The sequence below is a fragment of the Pyrus communis genome, chromosome 2 (assembly GCF_963583255.1).
Source record: "Pyrus communis chromosome 2, drPyrComm1.1, whole genome shotgun sequence".
Taxonomy (NCBI): domain Eukaryota; kingdom Viridiplantae; phylum Streptophyta; class Magnoliopsida; order Rosales; family Rosaceae; genus Pyrus; species Pyrus communis.
This window is the reverse complement of record NC_084804.1, coordinates 15,934,376-15,957,291: the sequence shown is the minus strand read 5'-3', so window position 1 is coordinate 15,957,291 and position 22,916 is coordinate 15,934,376. Positions and strand designations below refer to the sequence as shown.

The following is a 22,916-nucleotide window of genomic DNA, read 5'->3' as shown; positions in this document are numbered from 1 at the left end:
TGATTTGATCCCAATTTTATGACTTTATAGAGGTTAGATGAAAAACAAAGTAGGCATAACAAATTAACGAACAAATACTACGAAACTACAACTATTATTTATAACGAAGAATGCCGAGACGACTACAAATTAAGAACTACATCTTGACTGACTTACTTCTCAAACTAAAATTCTAGTTATATTTATAGCAACAGAAACCTAAGAAACCCTATTGCGTAATGCCAAAAATACTTTAATACAAAAACAAATCAAATCAAATCTCTAATTAACTTCCTAAATATACCTAATAAATTCCAAACATTACTGTATTCAAATTGTTGTAAGAATCATTCCTGAGATTTCTGGACCTGCATGTCATATTAATGGACAAAAACAGACAACAATATCGAGCAGGGAATGAGTCCCACGCTAGTGTTATTCGCTCTAAAACTCCAAAAGAGAAAAGAGATCATAAGGAAAACACAGCCTAAAGAAAATGACCCAACTCTATAATTGTACTTGTCCTTTGCTTTATATATACCACTTGAGATTTGAGATTTGAGACTTGAGATTTGATTACCATAGGTAAGACAGAAACGGTAAGAAGTGAAACAAAAAGAAAATATGCGTGTGTAAATTCTACTCATAGTTCATAATTGTATTGATAAGAAGGAAGGTGACTAAGAAAAGTGAGTGCGATCATTTAGAGAATATGACACAAGAACCATATATAAATAGAAAAATGTTTTGTGGCTTTCAAAAATTTTGATTTTTTCGATTTCATGATGATTATTTTGAAATGCAAAAACATTTATATCTATATATTGGTTTTTTATTTGTTTCTCTCAATGGTATGAGAGGTTTTCGGATATGCAACATTATCTTGACTAAAACCCTAATTCTTGAATTTTCCACATAATTTGTATAATGTTGTCACCGATACATATTTAAGGTGGTAAAAAAAAAAAAAAAAAAAATCAATTGGCTAAATCGTACGATTACATCACACTCATTACATAGGTTGTCTAACTGAAAAAAGTCTTATTGCCCTTTATCCTTAGTTCTTTGACCAGTAGATAGGCTGAGATGAAAAACTCAAAAAAAAAAAAAAAAAATCTCAAAAGGACACGAGCACGCACGCTCACATGCAATGCAAAGCAAAAAAGAAGATGAAAACAACACCAGTTAGAAAACAAAACCCCAGAAGCAGAAAAAATTATTAAAATTATTAGAAAATAATTCAAACGCCATTAACTTTTTCACATATAGGAAAGAAAAATTAAATTCCACAGTGCACTGACACAGGTACATTTTGTCTTTTGGACTATTGAGGAAATGATGGTGGGTGATGAGGTGATGGTAGCCCTTCAAAAGTTGGTGCTTTGATGGATTCATGATTGGTCCCTCCAAGCCAGCTAAAACCCTACAGCTCTCACACATGACATATTCGGATATTCCACCAATCTGCTATCCACTTCGCACAAGAAAAAACCCTAATCATCTTTTTTCTCGATCCATATATTTATACTAATGAATTGCCTCCCAGTGGCACCTACATGAAAGAAACCCACTTCTGTCAGCTCCAAAAACTTACAGAATTTAGATTGTTTTGCAGCAACTAGAGAGAAGGGAGCTGTATACTTCCATGCAGCACTGTTTCAATCATTGTATGTTCATCTATGAAATGGGATTTTGAGATAATGACTAAAAGATATATATATATATATATATATATATATTTTTTTTTTTTTTACAAGGAATATTGAAGGACGAGGATTTGAACACAAGACTTTAGGAACGTGTGTAAATGTTCTTAACAACTTAAGCTACACGCACTTTGAAATGAAGTTATACTTATATGGAACATTGTTTCAACCATTGTCTGCTATGTATGAAATGGGATGTTGAGAAAATAACTATAAGGATTTCCTCTTTTTATACAAGCCATACTGAGGGAGGGAGGAGTTGAATCAGTGCATGATTTACTACCAAACACATTGCAAATAGTTATTCATAATACAGTATAATAAGATCTTCATCTTCCTTACTTTTGAGGGCTTAAAACTAAAACCTCATTTGTTTTAATTTTGAACCCCTGTCGTTCATAAAATTTGAACTAAATCTTTTTTGCCCCGAACGAAATGATCTTTGTCTTTAAAATTAAATGTTGTGAGTACTAGGGTAGGGGCAACTAGGTTGGGAAAAAACACATGTTGCATGTAACAAAAGGCAACTTATTTGACCAACCAAGTAGACAAATTGAGGAGGCAAATACAAATCCCCTCCTATGAAAAGTAAATTTGATAATACAAGGATGATTTAGATTGCGGCCCCCCCCCCCCTCCTCCCCACCCGGCTCACCCCCACACTACTTTTAGCCTACCTTCACACCCTCCTCCTATCATCTGATAATTTGACAGAGATAGAAGTAGCAGGGTAAAAATCAGTAAAACAGTCAACCCTAGGCTCAAATCTTCACCAGGGACTTTTCTCAGTTCCCTCAAATTTTGCCATTATTTCACTTTTGGTTACTTTTTCTCCGATCCACAATGTCCCAAACACTTGCAGCCAAAATAACGACTTGCATATGGAAAATAATTTCCGCAATCCTGTTTTCTTCTTATGGACTCTTATCTTTATTTTTATCTCTTGATTATGCTTTTGTTCAATCTAAAGACTAGAAAAGGAGAGCGAACTGTTAGATGAGAAAAATAGAATGCAAAAATCATTTCCCTTTGCATATTTGGGAGGGAAAGGAAAAAAACACCGAAGGATGTGTGAGTTGAGTTCCACACAAGGGTCTATTTTCAACTGTTGCAGCTTCAGTTGGAACCCATAAAATCTTGGTCGTGGTTCTTGGGCCATTGTGTGATATTTATCAAAAACAAAAGAAAAAATGGGGCCTTGCATATATTTCATTGGGGCTTGAAAGTTGCAATCTATGAACATATATAGGAGGCAATAACAGCAGCGCAAGTAGTGCCATTTGTATTTAACTTGGCCAAGAAAAAAAGTTAACATCTTGAATATCACCGCAATTTTTCACGGGATAGTATCAACAGAAATGGATGTTCATAAAAAGTAGGCAACAGATCTTATGAACACAGAAAGTTGAAAGCATTGCTCCAAAATTTTTCTAGGGAGATGCTATAGAAAACTACGAGTACCCAATCGAAGTGTAATACCTCTGCATGAGTTAATAGGTATCATCGGACTTTTCGATACATACATCGCTTCATTTACAATTATACAATACTCTTTGTATCAGAAGTAAATATCAGATTGCTTTGATTGTGCTTTGATATCTTTCAATTTCTTCAATATGTTGGTAAAGTAGTCCTGCAAATATTTCTCCAGTGTAACTATATCTTTTCCGTCAACCCCAAGAAGACCATATGTTTCGCTCATTGGAACAGAGAAAACAGTATCGCTTGAAAGAACCTACAAATGCCAAAACACAGGGCATTAGCCCTCTCAGTTAGAACAAACAGTGTGTATAAGAACTTGTAGAATTGTAAGTAATGAGCTGATGAGTAAATAAGAAGTCCTTTAATGTTAATTGTGTATGCACTTAGTCTTCAAAATGACAAGTGTAAGGCTCAAATGTATAAGGCTAAATTAGCCATGTGTAGTGATCCTAAAAGTTAGCTAGATGTGTGGCTGAGATCAAATGTGTTGTTTTTGGATCCAGCTTAAGGCAAAACGGTTGTAAAAGAGTGCGTGTGTGTGTGCTCATTTGAAATATAAGAAATACTTTCTCTCTGCAACTTTAGCAAAGAAGAAGAACTTTCGCATTCCTCAATCCTTTTTCTTATTGTTATCCTGCATAACTTAGCAAAATACTTGACATTAACATGGTATCAAAGCCAGGTTGGATCAACTGAGTATGGGTGTGAATTTGTGAGGTCACTAAGCTAAATTGAAGCTCACTCGAAGCTCGGTGAAGGTTGCCGGAGTTTCATTATCATTCAGGTCAAAGATGTCTGGATCTGGAAGCTCGGAGGTGAGAACTCCCATTTTCTCCAGTGAGAACTACGAGTTCTGGAGGTTTAAGATGGTTACAGTTTTCAAATCTCTTGGGTTATGGAATCTGGTAGAAAAGGGGATTACAACTCCCGATTCGAAGAAGAAGAAGAAGGAAACTGAAGAGTCATCGGAAGATGCAGTCGATGAAGAAATGAATGTTGTGTTCATGAAGGATGCGAAGGCTCTAGGAATCATACAAAATGCAATCTCTGACCAGATCTTCCCTCGGATTGCCAATGCCGATTCAGCTAAGATGGCATGGGATCTGTTGTATGGAGAATACCATGGTGGTGATCAGGTTAGATCGGTAAAACTTCAAAATCTTAGACGAGAATTTGAATATGCTAGGATGCGAGATGATGAATCTCTATCTGGTTATCTTACAAGGCTGAATGAATTGATTAATCAGATGAAAACATTCGGTGAATCTCTTTCTAATGAAAGACTTGGGCAAAAGGTTCTGATTAGTCTAAGTAAACCATATGATCCTATCTGTTTGGTTATAGAAAATACAAAAATGTTTGGAGATTGTAGAATTGCAGGAGGTAATTGCAAAAAGCCAAGAACAACGGTTTGATTTGCATGCTGTTGATACTACTGGGAAGGCATTTACATCTCTCTCAATGAGTCCAAAGGGACAAAATAGAAGTGGAGCTCAATCTGGTCCATCTCAGTTCCAGAAGAATTGGAATTCTAAGGGCAAGAAATGGGATTCAAAACCCAAGTTCCAGCAGAAATTTCATGCTAGTCCTGCACAAAATGCACAGTTAATGGGTCAAGCAGTCACAAAACCACAGTGGAAGGTATGTTCTAAATTCCACTTTGGTGAGTGTAGGTATAAGGGAAAGCCTAAATGCTATAACTGTGAAAGGTTTGGACACTGGGCTCGAGAGTGTACTATAGGCAAATCAGTTCAAAAGGCAAATAGTGCTAATCAAATAGAGGTGACAGGAAACTTGTTCTATGCAAATAGCACTATCTCTGAATCTGTTGTCAATGGCGAATGGTATGTTGTCAGTGGTTGCAGCAACCACATGACTGGAAATGAGAAATTGTTGGTTGATATAAGGACAAATGTAGTAGGCTACAGAGTGGTATTAAAGTAAAATGCCTGAGAAGTGATTGAGGGGGTGAATTCACTTCTTGTGAGTTTAACAAGTCGTGTGAAGATGAAGGTATTCAAAGACAACTCTCTATGGCTTATACTCCACAACATAATGGAGTTGTAGAGAGAGAACAAAACTGTAGTTGAAATGGCAAAAGCCATGCTTCATGATAAAGGATTACCTTACTATTTGTGGGCAGAATCTGTACACACAGCTATCTACATACTGAATAGGTAAAAGCTCTCGGAGATATAACTCCATTTGAAGCATTCAGTGGTCGAAAACCAGGGATTGCACATCTTAGAATCTTTGGTTGTTTGTGCTATGTACATATATCAAGTGAGTTGAGACAGAAACTAGATGCAAAGAGTGTCAAGGGCATATTTGTAGGTTATGCCACTTGTGAAAAGGGGTACAGAGTGTATGATCCTCTTACTAAGAAACTTATACTCTCGAGAGATGTGTTTGATGAAAAAGCAGCCTGGGAGTGGAAGATCTCTGAGAATTATGTAACTATGATTAATCATGATGAGCTACCTGATATGCCTAAGGGTACATCACTTGAAACAACTCCTGAAGGTCAGAACTATGTCCAAACACCAAGTTTATTATCTTCTCATGAATCAGCAAGTGATGTGAATAGCAGTATGAGAAAATCTCAAGTTTTTGATCATACTCCATTGAGGTGGAGGAACCTGGATGATGTTCTAGCTCAATGCAATCTCTGCATTGTGGAACCTGAAAAGTGTGATGAGGCAGCTGAGGATGAATCATGGATGATAGCTATGAAAGATGAATTGCAGATGATTGAAAAGAATGCAACATGGAAGCTAGTGGACAGACCCACTGATAAACCTATAATTGGGGTTAAGTGGGTGTTCAAAACCAAGCTTAATCTTGATGGATCAGTGTAGAAAAATAAAGCAAGGCTAGTAGCCAAGGGATATGCTCAGAAACCAGGTGTTGACTATAATGAGACCTTTGCACCTGTGGCTAGACTTGATACAATTCAAACATTAGTTGCATTGGCAGCACAGAAAAGTTGGAAACTATACCAACTTGATGTCAAGTTTGCTTTTCTGAATGGAGTACTCAAAGAGGAGGTTTATGTAGAACAGCCAGATGGTTTTGTGGTCAAGGGGAGTGAAGACAAAGTCTACAAGCTTCATAAAGCTTTGTATGACTTAAAACAGGCACCAAGGGCCCGGTATAGTGAAATTGACTCTTATTTCACTCAATGTGGGTTTGAGAAGAGTCAAAGTGAGGCCACTCTATACACTAAAACCAGAGGTGAAGCAGAAATCTTAATTGTGTCTCTATATGTAGATGATATTGTGTACACGGATAATAGTCAACAAATGTTGGAAGAATTCAAAAGGGATATGATGACAAAGTATGAAATGACAGATTTGGGGCTTTTGCATCATTTTCTGGGAATGGGAGTCATCCAAACACACACAAGCATTTTTCTTCATCAAAGAAAGTATGCTATATCTTTGTTGGACAAATTTGGCTTGAGTGAGTGTAAATCTGTTGCTACACCTTTGGTTACCACTGAGAAGCTTAGCAAAGATGATGGCAGTGGTCCAGTAAATGAAGAACAATATAGGAAAATTGTGGGAAGCCTATTGTATCTCACAGCTACAAGACCCGATGTGATGTATGCAGCTAGTTTACTTGCAAGGTTCATGCACTGCCCTACCAACAAACATTATGGTACAGCCAAAAGGGTTCTCAGGTATATCAAAGGAACACTTGACTATGGCTTGGAGTATGTGAAGGGAAGAAATGCAATTCTAATCGGTTACTGTGATAGTGACTGGGGTGGTTCAGTGGATGACAGTAAAAGCACCACAGGGTATGCTTTCTCTTTTGGTAGTGGAATTTTCTCTTGGGCTTCAGTCAAACAGAATTGTGTAGCACTCTCTACTGCTGAAGCAGAGTATATTAGTGCATCAGAGGCAACTGCACAAGCAATTTGGCTCAGATTTGTGTTAGAGGACTTTGGTGAATATCAAACTAAGGCTACTCCACTTCAGTGCGACAATACTGCTGTAATTGCTATCACAAAGAATCCTGTGTTTCACCAGAAAACTAAGCACATTGATCGAAGATATCACTTCATCAAGGATGCTTTACAAGAAGGGATCATTGATCTTGTCTACTGTCCTACAAATGAGCAACTAGCAGATATCTTCACAAAGTCATTGGCTAAGGATCAGTTTTGCTATCTCAGGGATAAACTTGGAGTGAAATCAGCTCAAAACTTAAAGGGGAGTGTAGAACTGTAAGTAATGAGCTGATGAGTAAATAAGAAGTCCTCTAATGTTAATTGTGTATGCACTTAGTCTTCAAAATGACAAGTGTAAGGCTAAATTAGCGATGTGTAGTGATCCTAAAAGTTAGCTAGATGTGTGGCTGAGATCAAATGTGTTGTTTTTGGATCCAACTTAAGGCAAAACGGTTGTAAAAGAGTGCGTGTGTGTGCGTGCTCATTTGAAATATAAGAAATACTTTTTCTCTCTGCAACTTTAGCAGAGAAGAACTTTCGCATTCCTCAATCCTTTTTCTTATTGTTATCCTGCATAACTTAGCAAAATACTTGACACTAACAGAACTTTTCAGAATGCAAATGTTGTAAAACAACAATTACAATGCAAATTACAATTTTTCAAAAATATAATAACTTGTTTTACGTAAATGACTGTCAAAACCATATTAAGAACTTACCTCTGAAAATGCCAATCTATCAGCAACATCATTTGTCCACTCAAACAGCCTAGTTAGCTGACGGGTTACTCTCAGGACAGAAACTGGGACTGTAGTTATATTTGCCTCTTGGCCCGCAAACCTTTCACACAACGTGATTACCTAAAAGAAAAAGGCATGTTCACAAGAACGTGACAATGGGGGTGAGGCACAGTGAGAAGATTTAAGAACAATGAAGGGCTTCTGGTGGTAAACTATTCTCATTCACCTCTTGGGTTGTCCATGCGCGAGGTCCAGCAAATGTGAGAAGCTTCCCATTGACTTTCTCATTTCTTAAAGCTATAAAGGTCAGGCGAGCTACATCCTAATACACACACAAAAAAAAAGTGTTCAGATACCATGACGACATGAAAAAAAAAAAAAAGTAATCCTTAGATCAACCAGGTAAATGATCAATGCATAGTTAACCTGGGTGTCCATGTATGCAATCCTTGTGGGGGCGTCTGTTCCCCATACCGATTTCTCTTCTAATATAGGCACTGCATACTGTCCAATAATCCCCTGAGAAAGTAAAAACGCAAAGATAAGCTTTTTTCACTTAGTATTTAGTACTACATTAACAAGGCAAGGATAACTAGCATACATAAATATTGATTGTTGTATGAAATCACGTCTTTGGAAAGATTCCCTTCTGAGCTATAAACAATTCTCCAGGTATATGCATATAACCTTTTCAGGGTGTGTGCTTGGTTGCATGCCTGTTTTTGTCAAGTGAATGATATTTATACATGCTACTTTTATAACTCTATCCAGTTTAATTGGTCTTTCTGATAAAGAAATGATAGGGGTTGGACGAGTGCTATATGAGAACAAGAACATTAAGAAGATACGGAAATTAATTTGAAACATCAAGCTGGCAGGGAAAGCACAAATTTGGATACGCCAGTAACAATATAATAAAAGAGGAAGTTTAAGTGAAACTTACTTGCATGAATCCACATAAACGAATTATGACGTGATTTATGCCTGAATCTTGGAGAAACTTTTCAGTGCAATACTTGATCTCCATAAGTGGAACTTCGGGATGCTGGTCACAGTTGTGGATGGAATAGAATACAAATTTTTGGATCCCCATTGCTTTTGCACATTGTATAAGAGCAACTTTTCCTTCCCAATCTACCTAAATAGAACAAATGGGTAGATAAGACCAAAAGAGAGGGACACAGAAGTAAGTCTGGTATGTTTACTGCAACATATAAAATAACTTCAGGATCTCTGAAGACCTGAAGATGGATACACGAATCTCTTAACAACTCTCTAAATTCAGCCGGAGCATTTATTTAAAGGATGAACACAGACCTTTTCTAATTTCTTTGAGTTTCTTTGTTGAACAAGGAATAACATAAATACACAAAAAGCTTCCTTTTTGACAATGCCACAATACTGTAATGCAAGTAGGAAAGGAAAAGTAGACAATGATATTCTTTGATCTACATATGCAATGAATGAACCGAATCAGTGGTAGCTTCAAAAGATGATCCACACATGGGAATTAATTTCTAGGCTGATTACAAAAACTATTAATGTACAGAAACTCACCTTTTTTATGGGCTCTTCGGGACGACCCGTCGCACAATCGATGATTGTGTGAATCCCTACCAATGTAGCAGGTATGGTCTCTGGTTTGCTAAGGTCTGCCTGCTCACCACACATTCATTCATCAACCACTTGACATTTCCAAAATAAAAAAAAATAATAAAAAAATATAAAAAATAAAAAAAGCAAACAAAATGTCTCCAACTTCTAAATACTTACTATATAAATAACAAGAACCCAAGTAGGATTAAGCCAATTTACATATAAGAAATACTGAATCATAGTGAAAATTTCGAGATTTATATAAGATTATAAGAGTTGGTGAATTGGAATTACATTGACAACAGTAGCACCCCAATCTCTGAGGAAATCAGCAGGGGCTGGTCTCGGCCTAACCAAGCACCTAACATCATAGCCTTCATCAAGTGCTCTCCTCACAATCTGCCTCCCCAGAGTCCCGGTGCCGCCGACCACCAGTATGCTGGTGGGTCTGACGGGTGTCCCCGGAGCAAGATTCACAGCCCCAGCTCCCGCCCTGGCCCTACAGTTCATGAAACGCCGCGTATTGGTCCCTGCACACATAAATCAACAATTAAAAATGGGTTCTTTTCAAATTTGAAAATAAATAATGGGCGCTTTTCAAATTTGTGAAATAAAGTGGAAAAAGTAAAGCTTTCCAGTTGAAGCGAGAAGGAGACGAACCAGTGGCGGTGGAGGTGGAAGAAGATGACGAAGGAAGGAGATGGTCCGGAGCTAAAGTCCGGCACCATGAGAGTGAGGCTGGGAACGACAGCGTTTTGGAGTCATAGTGATGGAGGTTTCCGGGTGTTGGCAGCTGGGTAGGAAGCCTCCAAGCCATTGCCATTATCAAGCTCTCCCTTTGTCTGTCACTGACTGGACGGACGCTTTCCATTTTACAGATAGGGAGAGATGGAACAATGGAGCTCAGTGTTGCCACGTCGTTCGCCAAAGTGGATTAGGATTTCTGCCACTTGTCATTTTGGGCCGACTTCTAAATGAAGCCCAATTAGTCGAGACAACGAGTGTCTATGTGAGAGTTGAGTTGATTTGATCAAATTCAAATGCTATGCATCGTTAATTTTGCTCCTTCTCTTTTTGGAGAAATTTTTTTAGAGAATTTTAACGAAAAATCTACGCTACTGTTTATTTTAACGAAAAACTACATTTTTACACTAAAAAGTCAAACATGATACTATTCACTTTACCCTTTATTTTGTCCTTATCATTAAAACTCAAAATTTTCAAGTCATTTTCATTAGTTTTTCTAATTTTGTATTGTGCCGTAACCCAAATAGTATATATTATTATATAAGTTACAAATTTGAATCAAATTATTATTAGCACATTGTGAGGATAAGCATATTCCTTCTTATTTACTGTATATAATATCATTTGTTAAGAAAAAAATAGTGGCAATATGATCATTGAATTTAGGGAAATAGAAAAAAATCACCCATTTTCTTAATCTTTGGACTCAAATAGGACAAACCAACTATGCATAGTATGCACAAAAGATAAATGACGAAAATACCCACATATAAATTGTAAAAACTCACGTCATTTTTTCGAAAAAAAAAGCTGTGAGCTTTAGGTTTTTTCCTTTAATTCAGAGACAACCCCTTCAAATATAAAGAAAGCGAACGAGTTCACGAAACAATTTCTTTTGATTTAATTGGATTCCTTCATGTCCATTCAAACTACAATTTCCAAATCTTTGAAATATTTGAACCCCAATCATATTTGGTACCAAATTCAAATTAAGGAACTGCACCACAACGGGGAACTTTCGGAACCTTAACGTTGTTGAAATTCATATTCACTCTCGCTGTGAAAACATAAAGAATTGAAAAAATACCCAAAAAAAAAAGAACAAAAATGTAGATTTGGGAACGAAAAATGTCAAGCAGCAAAATAGTCCATTAAAAAAAAGTTAAAAATAGTCAAGCAGCAAAAATGTCGATCTTTGCATCTTCCGAACAATCCTATTTTAGTCCAAAAATTAAGAAAGTGATCCCTTTTTTATTATTTCCCCTGAATTTAATTATTGCATATTCACTATGTTGAATGTTGGCTGGCTGACTTTAAAGATACATCAATGTATGATGTACATTATCAAATTTAACAGTTGAATATAGATGTGCACCTAAGAATGGAAGTATTTTTGCTCACCAACATAAATTATAGTGTGTGTTTACCATAAACCTAATCAATTGACACGTGTCATTTCATTTAATCTTGGTTATTTTTTTTCTAAATTAAAAAAGTAACATTTAGTATAAAAGTTAACTAGGATTATATGAAAGAACACATGTCAATGATTAGATGTATACATTATAATTATGATAGTGAGCAAAAGTGCTCCCCTAAGAATTTGAGAGAATTCAACGTTTTCAAAAAACAATGTTTTACATTGTTGTTTAGAGTGGGACTCGGCTGACTGTCCTGCACTAGCACTCGCACTAGGAAGCTACCTCGCATCAGAGGAGCTGGATTCATTCTTTATTTATTTCACCTCTCTTTCTTTTGAGTCCTCCATTAGGGATGTATATATTACAAGGAAACTAACGAAAAAAAAAAAAATAGTTTTAATGAAAAATAAAGATGTAGTGACTAGTACTAGAGAAATGTAAATATATAATTTTTCGTTAAAAATGAATAGCACCAGAGTGTTTCGTTAAAACTCTCATTATTATAACCTTTTCTTCCGTTTGAACAAAGACAATTTCTGTGACGAAATTGCTTGAGCAATTTCGTCTTTATATTTTATGTCTATTTTTGTCTAATCTCTGATGATTTTTCTTGGATAGTCGTCGTTTGTCTGTACGTATCTCTATATATAAAGCCAAGCTTAAAGTGAATAGTATTTTTGGGGTCACAAGCTTCACCAAAATTAAGTGGACAAAGATGCCCCAAAAAAAAAAAAAAGTTCAAAAGCAATCCAAAATAATGTATCAAATGTGGTAGGGGTCTTTTCGTCATTTTAACAGTATTTTTTTAAGAATTAATTTTTTTGTACAAATTTTTATTTTTTTTTCAAATAATTAGTATCTCACAATAGGCTAGCAATAATATGATTCAATCAGTTGTTCATTAAATATTATTTTCTCTATTTTTAAAAACGTTCAAAACATCTTAAGAGGCTATAATGTTGGTTATAAAAAATATCTTTCACACGTGGATAATAATGTGATTAAATTAGTTGTCAAATGATATTTTTTTTTTTGAACAAACGATATTATCTACATTAAGGAGGAGGGGGTGGGCTTAGCCTCACAATGGGCTAGTAATAATGTGATTCAATCAGCTGTGTAATTGTTTTTTTTTTTTTTTTTTGAACAAACAATATTATCTACACTAAGTTAGAGGGGGATGAGCTTAGTCTCACAATGGGTTAGTAATAATGTGATTCAATCAATTGTTTATTAAATATTATTTTCTCTATTCTTAATATAAATTCAATAGAGACTGATTTTATTATGTGGATTCAGCTACTTTAATTGATTTATGAGGGGTTTCTTCTAGCATAATCTAAGATTATTCATTTACTTCAAATAGTTAACTTTTCTTTTGTCAATTATGCATATAAATACATTTAAAACGTGTAAGTCACGCGTAGCATGGCGTGATTCAAAAAATACATTCTGCACGAGCGTGAGTGCGTGCATGAAGGCTAGTATTTTATAAAAAAATGCTTTGGTCAAATTTGCTATGGACAAATTTTTCTTTTAATTAAGTGTATATTTAAAAGAAAAGATTAAAGTAGCATTATCAATTATGAAATTGATTTTTTTAAGTATGTGAAAGTGACTACTCCTTGTCCCTCCTAATTTTTTAATTTTGTACTCGCTGGAGCGGTTCTGACTTCTAAATACGCATACCAACTACTATGATTCCAATTCTTCTATGGTAAACTCTGATCTAGTCTCAGGTGCAACCATAGTTCAGGTAGAGAGACAGAATTGATTGAGTTCATTCAAGTTTTCAACATCATCATCATCGCCATCAGGACTCTCTTTTACATGTGCTGCAGATCTTTAACATTTTCTTCTTCGTATTCTTCTTCTGGTGGTGCTGCTTCTGCTGTTGATGATGATAACGCTCCTGATGATGCCCCAACTCTTCAAGAAAAGTATGATGTGTTTATTAGTTTCAGAGGTGAAGACATCCGCCCTACTTTTACCAGCCATCTTCATGCTGCCTTACTGCGCAAGAAAATTGATACATACATAGATTACAGACTTGAGAGAGGAGAAAAATGGGAACTGCCCTGGTAAAAGCAATCAAGAAGTCAAGGCTTTCGATCATCATTTTCTCCAAAAACTATGCGTCTTCCACATGGTGTCTGATTGAACTTGAGCATATACTCAAATGCAAGAGAAAAAAGGGCCAGATAGTTTTACCCATTTTTTACAACACCAATCCATCAGATGTACAAAAACAACAAGGGAGTTATGCAGACGCGTTTTTGCAGCTTGAAAAACGTTTCAAGGGCTGTTTGGATAAGGTGAAAAAATGGAGGGATGCTTTGTTGGAAGCAACCAATTTATCTGGGTTTGATAATTCGAAATATAAAGGGTACGTAACTGACTCTGTAACTTGTATCAATTTATTCTTGTGACTAATTGATTCAAATTTACTTCATAAGCTAGTTGAAGGCATTACTTACTATATAATATATATTGCTTGTCACTCATTGTCCTATTCTACAGTACTGAGGCCGATTTCACTGAGGAGGTTGTGGAAGATATTTCAGCCAAATTGAAACGTGAAACATACTACTATTTTAAGGGCCTGGTTGGAATTGAAAGCCACATCGAAAGAATTGAATCGCTACTACGTATTAAGGATTCATTAAGTTTTTTCTCTGCAGGGATTTGGGGTATGGGTGGCATTGGTAAGACCACCCTTGCTAAGGCTGTAGTTAAGAAAGCCTCTTCTAACTTCGAATCTTGTTGTTTTCTTAAAGATGTCAGGGAGAAATCAGAGCAAACAGGTGGAGTCGACTGATTGCAAGAGACACTTCTTAGAGAGATACAAAAGGAAGAACATTTCTCCTTAGAGTCAACTTCTGTTCGAGACCGGCTCAGCCGCACAAAGCCTCTCATTGTTTTTGATGATGTGAATGATCCAAGGCAAATAAAAGATCTGGCTGGAGATCATATTCAGTATGGTCCAGGAAGTAGAATCATAATAACAAGTAGACGTCAGAGCGTGTTTATGAAAACTGTTAAAGACAATGAAAGTATATATCAGGTTGGGGTATTAGAAACTGATGACGCTCTTCGGCTCTTTCATATGCATGCTTTTAACGATAGCTCTCCTAGAGCAGATTACGCGAAGTTGTCGGAAAGGGTAGTAGATTATGCCGGCGCATTCCATTAGCTCTAGAAATTTTGGGTTCGTTATTCTTCCCATGTAAGAGTAAAGAAGAGTGGGAAGATTTATTGAAAAAACTGAAAAAATATCCCAACAAAGACATTCAAAATGCGTTCAGAGTAAGCTATGACAGACTAGAAAAAAATGAGCAGGAAATATTTCTTGATATAGCATGCTGTTATAAAGGGCAGGGTAAGGAACATGTAAAAAGAATGTTATGTATTCGTGGTTTCTTTGACGCAACTGGAATTAGAGTTCTCATTGATAGGTCTCTCATATCAATTGATTCAGCACGGAAAACCATAGAGATGCATGATATTATACAAGAGATGGGTTGGTCAATTGTTCGGAAAACCAGCATTTGTAGGTTGGAGTTTCTTAAGGAACTTGATCTCACTGGTTGCTCTAAACTTGAAAAATTCCCTGAAATCTTGGAGCCAATGAAACACTTGGAATTTCTTGGTTTACAAGGAACAGCGGTTAAAGAGCTACACTCATCAATCAAGTTTCTCTCTGCTCTAAAAAAAATTCAACTGGAGTATTGCCAAGACCTTCAAAATCTCCCCGCAAGTATTTGTAAGTTGAAATATCTTGAGGGACTTAATCTCAATGATTGCTTTAGATTCTACAGATTCCCTGAAGTTTTCGAGCAAATGGAGCATCTGGAGTTTCTTCGTTTAGAAGGGACCAGACTTAAAGAGCTTCCCCAGTCAACTGGAAATCTAATTGGGCTTCAAACATTAGATCTTTGTGAATGCCAAAAACTTAAGGTTGTCCTAAAGAGCATCTACAATTTAAAAAATCTTAAAACGCTAAGCTTCCACTCATGTTGGAAACTTAAAAAGTTGCCTCTCGCAGCCATCGTAGTTGGTTTGTTCTCCTTGGAAGTTCTAAACCTTGGTTACAGCGGTATATTAGAAATCCCTGACGGCCTCGTTTGCTCTAACTCGTTACAATATGTAGATCTGAGCGGAACCAAAATTAAGAGCATACCTTCAAGCATCAAAGAAGCTTCTCAGCTGTCTCGCCTGTGCTTAGTCGAGTGCAAGAAGCTTCAGTCTTTACCAGAGCTCCCAGCGGTAAGTCGTCTTGAAATCATAATGCAAGGAGTAATATAATGTCTGATGCACACTTAGAATTATGCGAGTGGCAACTGCGTCATCCAAGTTTAGATCAGAACAAAAAGATCAAGTAACTCTGTGTGTGTGTGTGTGTGTGTTATTAAAGAATAATTTGATGTCCATCATTGTTACAGGTAATGTCCTCTTATCAGCCTCTAGTTACAGTTGTATGTCCAGGAAGTGAAATTCCGAATTGGTTCACCCATCAAAATGATGGAACTTCAACAAAGGTCAAGCTTCCCACAAATTGGTTTCGTGAAGGTTTCTTGGGTTTCGCTCTTTCTGTTGTTGTTGCATTCGACAACTGGCCAGTCCAACAGGGTTTGAAGTTTGGATGCAAGTACAATTTCAAAGCTGATGAGGGTGAAAGCCATGAAATCAGTTGCCATTTCTTTGTTGCATGTCGGAATGGAGGAATTAAACGCTTATTTTTAGATTCAGATCACATGTTCAAGGCCCTGAATTTAAAGAAGGAGCAAAATGGTCCTCTGCTTTTTTCGAACTTGTCACTGAGGTATCTGTTTACTTCTTCCCACCGAGTGATAGGCCCGACCCTGTTTCCAGTGAGCCCTTTATAAAGGTGGAAAAGTGTGGGATACACCTGTAGTACTCCGAAGAAGCTGAGAAACTAAAATTTGATGTCATATCCAGGGAACTGCAAGCAGAAGAAGAAGATGAGGCTGAAGCAAGTGGAATTGATGAGCCTGAAACCACTGAAAGTGATGAGTCTGAAGCGAGTGGAGGTGCTGAGTTTGAAGAAGCAAGTGAAAGTGATGAGTGCGTTGCTGGTTTGGACCTCTCCAATTTGTTTTCAACTTCAATCTAAAAAATCAAGTTCATCCCACATTTGACTACAATAACCATGTAAGGTACGTAGTTGCAAATTACAAACCGTGCAAAACTTAGAAGACGATTCGGGACAAGATGAGTCTGAAGCAAGTGGAAGTGATGAGGCTGAAGACAGTGGAAGCGAGCAGCCTTTTCGTTTTGCCGGAATGACATTGACACAAAAGAGAGGCAAATACGAGGAAGCGCTGAGTCTAAAGCCAGTGGAAGTGATGAGCCTCAAGCCAGTGTAAGTGATGAGTTCGAAGTTCATTTGAGTATTTCAAAACACAATGAACTCGTTGCTTTTCTAATAAATTGTTGTGTTTTCTTTTCTTTGAAAGAACAGATAATTATTGAATTACGTTTTTTTTAGTTTTATTAGTCTTTCTTTTTAGTTCTATTAGTGAAAAATTAGGTTTGTAATGTGCATATTAATTGTAGATAGAGATAATTTACAGAGGCAAGTATCATATAAAATCTTTAGAGTTCGGAGGGAAACAGAGGAATAGCACAGTGGAGCTCAGTGATGCCACGTCATTCTCCGAAGTGGATTCTGATGTCTAAGCCTCGACCTCACCCGACCCGACCCGACTCATGAATAAGGTATAAAACATTATAAATTTATTAGAGTTTTAACGAAACACTTCTGTTATTGTTCACTTCAAACGAAAAATCACATTTTTACCTTTATCTGGTACTATTTACTACACATTTATTTGTCATTTTTACTAAAACTAAATTATTATTTTTTTACTTTTCGTTTGTTTTCCTTAAAATTTTGAGTAACTAGATATAAGTCCAATTTTGTAAGCGATTGTTAGATATAGTTTAATTTTACTTAAAAACATCTTTAAAAGAGATGTTAAAATGTCCACATAAGATATAACAATAAAAAAAATGTCATACTAATGTTCTCCAACTGAAATGTTAATTCCTATATGGCGATGACATGGATTGACAACACAAAATGTTATTGTCAAATTTGGCAGCAGCTTCAAAATTAATCATTAATTTTTTTATTAATTTAATCATTATTATTATGAATGCTAGTGTTGACTATTTGTTGACTGGTGCATTAATGCTTCTTTGGTGCATTTGATGAATGGTTCGATTTAATAACTATTAATTGTCTTTAATTAATTTTTTATTGGTTTAATAATTTATTTTATAATATAATTAAATAATAATTTAATTTGATATATTGAGTAGAGATTAAAATTTTAAAAAATGTCAAAATGCTACCTATGCTGTCAAATATAAATTTTATGTTCAAAATTTGACATCTCCTTTAAGAAATGCTCTAAGAATGCTGATAAAGCTGGGTAGATGTCTTATTTCCCCATCCACGAATAAAAAACTTTAATGACATATTTAACCATTTATCAAATTAAAAACCCTATTTAAAACTAATTTAATATATTTCTGGCAAAAAAAAAAAAAAAAAAAAAAAAAAAAGCTAAAAAATGGGATGAAGAACCCAGTCCGTTTTTCCCTCTTCCTCCTCCCCCTCCTCCTTCTGTCTTCCTACCCCATCCCTAATTCTCTCTTCCCCCTTCTCTCTCATTCTCTCCCATTTATCTCTCCTTCGTCCCCCTCTCTCCCCTATACTCTCTCCATCATTTTTCTCTTTCTAATTTTCAAATACAATAGGAAATCTGGTAAGAAATTTTTCAGTTTTAATGTTTATTGTGTTAAATATAGATTTGGTGTAGGGAGACAGATAGAGGGAGAGGAAGACAAAGGGGAAATAAAAGAGAGGAAGAAAACAAGGGCAGGATATAAAAGAAAAGGAGGTGTCGCCAGTAGGGGTTGTGCCTGATTTTTTATCGCCGGCTGGGGTAGGTGGTGCTGTGGCCGTTGGTTTGTATTTTTAGTTTGTTAGTCTTTTTGTGTTTACATTTTACGACTTAAAGATAGTAGGCATAGTTAAGGGTAATGGTGGGTGAGAAGATAGTTTTAGATTTTTTGTAAATTTTATGGTGGGTGAAAATATAATGTGAGTGGGAAAATAAGACAATGGAGTAGGTCTACTAGCATTCTTACTTAATCATTGGGTTAGGTGACTCATTGTACACGTCATCTTATTTTCATTTTTCTGTCAAAATTACCCCTTAGTTACATTATTGCTTATTCTAGATTTACTTGTATTATGAGATTAATTATAATTGATTATTTTCTTGTGGCCTATATTTAACTGACAGGGGAGAGGGGGCTGACGGCATAGAGAAAATATAGAGAGAGATGTGTTTGTAATGTTGTGTAGAGGACGTTGTTATTCCCCCTATGCAGTACCTTTATTTATAGTAATAAGGGAGGGAAGAAATCCTTATTCTTTAAAGAATACAAGACCTAATAGGGAAGAATAACTAGAATCTAATCTAATCTAAGATTTGCACAATCACACTTAAATAAGAAGTTTATAACACTCTCCTTTGAGTGTGTACGTACTCAAGTAGATTCGACATCATGTAGAGTTAAGGAAGTCGACTCGTCGACATTGATTCCGGGAACACGTTATTCTCAAATAAGGTAAGAACTTGCATATGGAACTAAGTCTCACAAAAAAACCCTAGGGAGTTTTAACGAATAGCCCACGGTACTGTTCACTTTAACGAAAAACCACATTTTTACACTAAAAAGTCAATCCTAGTACTATTCACTTTACCCTTTATTTTCTCCTTATCGTTAAAACTCAAAGTTTTCAAGCCATTTTCATTAGTTTTCCTAAAACCCTATGGCTATGGTAAAAACCCAAGTAAAGACAAAATCCATAGTCTAAGGAAAAATACGTGGGTAATGTAAAGTCAAATAAAACGTTTACGGGACGTCAACAACGACATGATCAACCCAAGGTGGGTGCCTCGTCAAAACCTCGTTAGGCAACAAAAACCTAGTGGAAAAAATGCTCATAATCGTAGGGAAAATGAGTACATTAAGATCAAGCAAGTATACTTCAGGATATTCTCCTGAATTTGACATAATTCCAAAGAGAACAAACAATGTTACAACTCATAAAGTTTACGCATGCCAATTCCTTAAACAAACTTCTGAAACGTCGCCTTCGGTAATGATGTGGTGAAGAGGTCGGCCAGACTCTCTTGTGAATGGATTTGCGTGACTTCAATCTTCTAATGCTCTTGTTGTTGATGTGAGAAGAAGAACTTCAGCGCAATGTGCTTGGTGTTGTCTCCTTTGATGTAACCCTTCGTGAGCTATTCGATGTATGCTGCATTGTCTTCATAGATCGTCGTCGGGACATCAACTACGGGGTAAAGATTGCAGGAGCTTAGAATATAGCCCACAACTACTCTCAACCAAATAAGGGTGTCACTCGTGTGCAATACAGACACGGATACACCAGCACAGCGACTGGGATCCAGTGTGGTAGGAACACCATGGCTAATAGGCCGATGTTGGGCTAAGAGAAGCACCTAAGCCCAAAGGGCTAGTGCTTGTCGAGAGACAGACCAAGCCCAAATGGGCTTGGGTTTTTGATCCAGACACCCCAACATGAGCTGGGTAAGCTCACCGGAGAAGAAAACCAGTGCCACCGCTTCAGGCAATCATGTCGTGGTGCCAAAAATCATGGTGAAGGCCATGGGTTCAACGATAACCCAAAATTTTGAACGGAAAGTAAAAACTTTCAACATTGTGTTTAGGAACCCTAAAAATTAAATCCGGATTTCAAAAGAAAAACCGATGAGATTCAAACAAATATCGGTCAAGACTCATCAATGACAACTTCAGGTTGTCTAGGAGGGTAGCCATGGTGGCTAGGCATGGCTGCAGGCCAAGCTACTCGACGGTGTAGGAGATGCGACACCGTCTGGGCGTCTGGTTTAGGGTTTGGGTTTCTCAGCTCAGGGAAGAGGATGGCCCATGGGACATGGTTGGGTTTCAACTAAACCCTAAAATAATTTTTTTTTAAAATTCTATTCCAGATTATAAAATTAATGAAATTTGATGCATATTCAACATATAATTCAATGCATGAGAAAATATATAATGCAATTCATGGAAATATCAATTCATATAATTCAACAATTATCGATATAATGCATGCACAATTTATGTAGAATCTAAAATTCGAAAAATGTAAAGTTGAGTCATGCATTATGGTGAATGATCATGCTATCAGGGCTGCAAAAATATCGAGATAAAAATCGTTGTTTTGAAAGAACCTGATTGCGTGATGATATTGATGAACTGGTTTGATGCATAAAAGCTTCCACGTCAAATTCCTAAGAGCAGCGGTAGGAGCGTGCTGATAATGCATTGTGGCCCATATTTAACTGACATGGGAGAAAGGGCCGGCGGCACAGAGAAAATATAAAGAGAGATGTGTTTGTAGGGTTGTGTAGAGGATGTTGTTATTCCCCTACATAGTACCTTTATTTATAGTAATAAGGGAGGGAAGAAATCCTTCTCCTCCAAAGAATACAAGTCCTAATAGGAAAGAATAACTAGAATCAAATATAATCTAGAATTTATACAATCACACTTAAATAAGAAGTTTATAACATATTTATCATTTATCCTTAATCATAGAATTAGTTTTAAACAATACTCTCTCTTCTTCCAAATAACTCCCGTACAACCAGTCTTATGTGTGGTCTTCTTCTTCCTCTGTTCCTTTTTTTTTTTTTCCTCCTCCTTCACAAAATCACTTCTTTCTTCCATGAATTGCAGACATTTATGATTTTCGTGTATTCATATCTTTAAAAAAAAAATTGTTAGGTGAATTTATCATATTACGCTTATTTTGTTTGCTTATATGTGTGTGTGTGTGTGTGTGTGTGTGTGTGTGTGTGTTTCTTTCTTTCGTACCCATTACTGTGGTCGTTCGAGTGCATATATAATTGTAAGCTCTCACTATTAATTTCTGCAACAATTTTTTGTATGTATTAGGTACATGAATGTTACAATAGGTAGGTGGAAAATAATCTTGGTGTTGTAGGGCCTATTTACTGAGGAGGTGTTCCATGCATAGAGAGAATTGAGAGAATTATGAGGTGTGATTTCTCACCACATTGTGCCTTTATTATTTATAGTAGTAGGGAAGGTAAATTCATTACCCCAATAGTATTACAACTCTAAGAGGATAATAGGTAAAGATAAAATATTGTAGAATCCCATATGAATTTTTTAGGATTTACACAATCACATTCCTAACCTAATTAGAATTGCAACACTCCCCCTTGAGTGTGTAAATACTCAAGTAAATGATGCATCAGGTCTTCAGCAACGAAGTAAGTTCAGTTGATGAAATTGTTAGCACAATGAGTGAATGCGAGTCTCAAATTAAGGAAGAATGCATAAAAAGGTAAAACTTACAAAACCTTGCTATGGTAAAACTCAAGGTGCGATAAAAAGAAACCCATAATCTAAGGAGAAAAGTGAGAAGAAATTGCATTAAGTAAAAACTAAACGTCTTTTGGACGCAAGTAGAAAAGCTCACAAGGGTATAACCAACCCAGAATGGGTGGTTTGTTAAAGCCTAGTTAGGTAGAAAAAAAAACTTAGTGAGAAAAATACTTATAATAGTAGGAAAAATAGTACATTAAGATAAAGTGAGTATACTTTTAGATACTCTGGGATCAAATTGCTTGACTTCAATCTCTTGATGCTTTGCTAATGTGATGTAGACACAATATTCCTTGTCGCGACTTCGTTGATGTATCATGTCTTGGTCTGGTTGATACATAAGACATAGTCTTTATGGATCATCGTTGGGACTCAACGAAAATAGCAAGTACTTCAAATATGCTCACAAGAGTTCTCAACCATGTCTCACATGTGGTGTAGTGAAGTGTGGTAAGTCTTGGACGATCCAAAGATTTTACAACTAATGTCAGATCGTGGATCTCCAAGGTATTGCAATATCCCTATGGATATGCCTTATGCAATTACGTGGGTTTCATAATTGACATGCGTCATCATAACAAACAAGGCAAGCATCATTTCGAGGATTAGGGGATTGGATCCCTCTAGATGCTTAGGGATAAGCTCAAATCCATATTACCTTCAGCATAATGGAAAAACATCTTTAATACCAATTAAGTGGTTGCGTGTAGGCAAAGTGTTGCATCTGTACTAATAGATCAATATCGAAGTAGATGTCATGTCTAACACAATGAGCTAATTACAACAAAGC

General features: G+C 36.3%; 1 protein-coding gene and 1 pseudogene across 1 annotated transcript; one reads left to right on the top strand and one right to left on the bottom strand.

Moving 5' to 3' along the window:
- Positions 1-2,948: 2,948 nt before the first annotated feature.
- On the bottom strand, positions 2,949-10,340 carry LOC137726834 (protein HIGH CHLOROPHYLL FLUORESCENCE PHENOTYPE 244, chloroplastic). Its single transcript, XM_068465791.1, has 8 exons — positions 10,119-10,340; positions 9,753-9,988; positions 9,420-9,518; positions 8,806-9,000; positions 8,289-8,381; positions 8,089-8,184; positions 7,842-7,982; positions 2,949-3,420 (listed from the first exon to the last, which is right to left on the bottom strand). Exons 1-8 carry the CDS (start codon positions 10,327-10,329, stop codon positions 3,244-3,246), a joined length of 1,248 nt encoding a protein of 415 aa, XP_068321892.1. The 5' UTR covers positions 10,330-10,340; the 3' UTR covers positions 2,949-3,243.
- Positions 10,341-12,823: 2,483 nt separating this feature from the next.
- Positions 12,824-16,891, top strand: LOC137724854 (disease resistance protein Roq1-like; annotated as a pseudogene).
- The last annotated feature ends 6,025 nt before the right edge of the window (positions 16,892-22,916 follow it).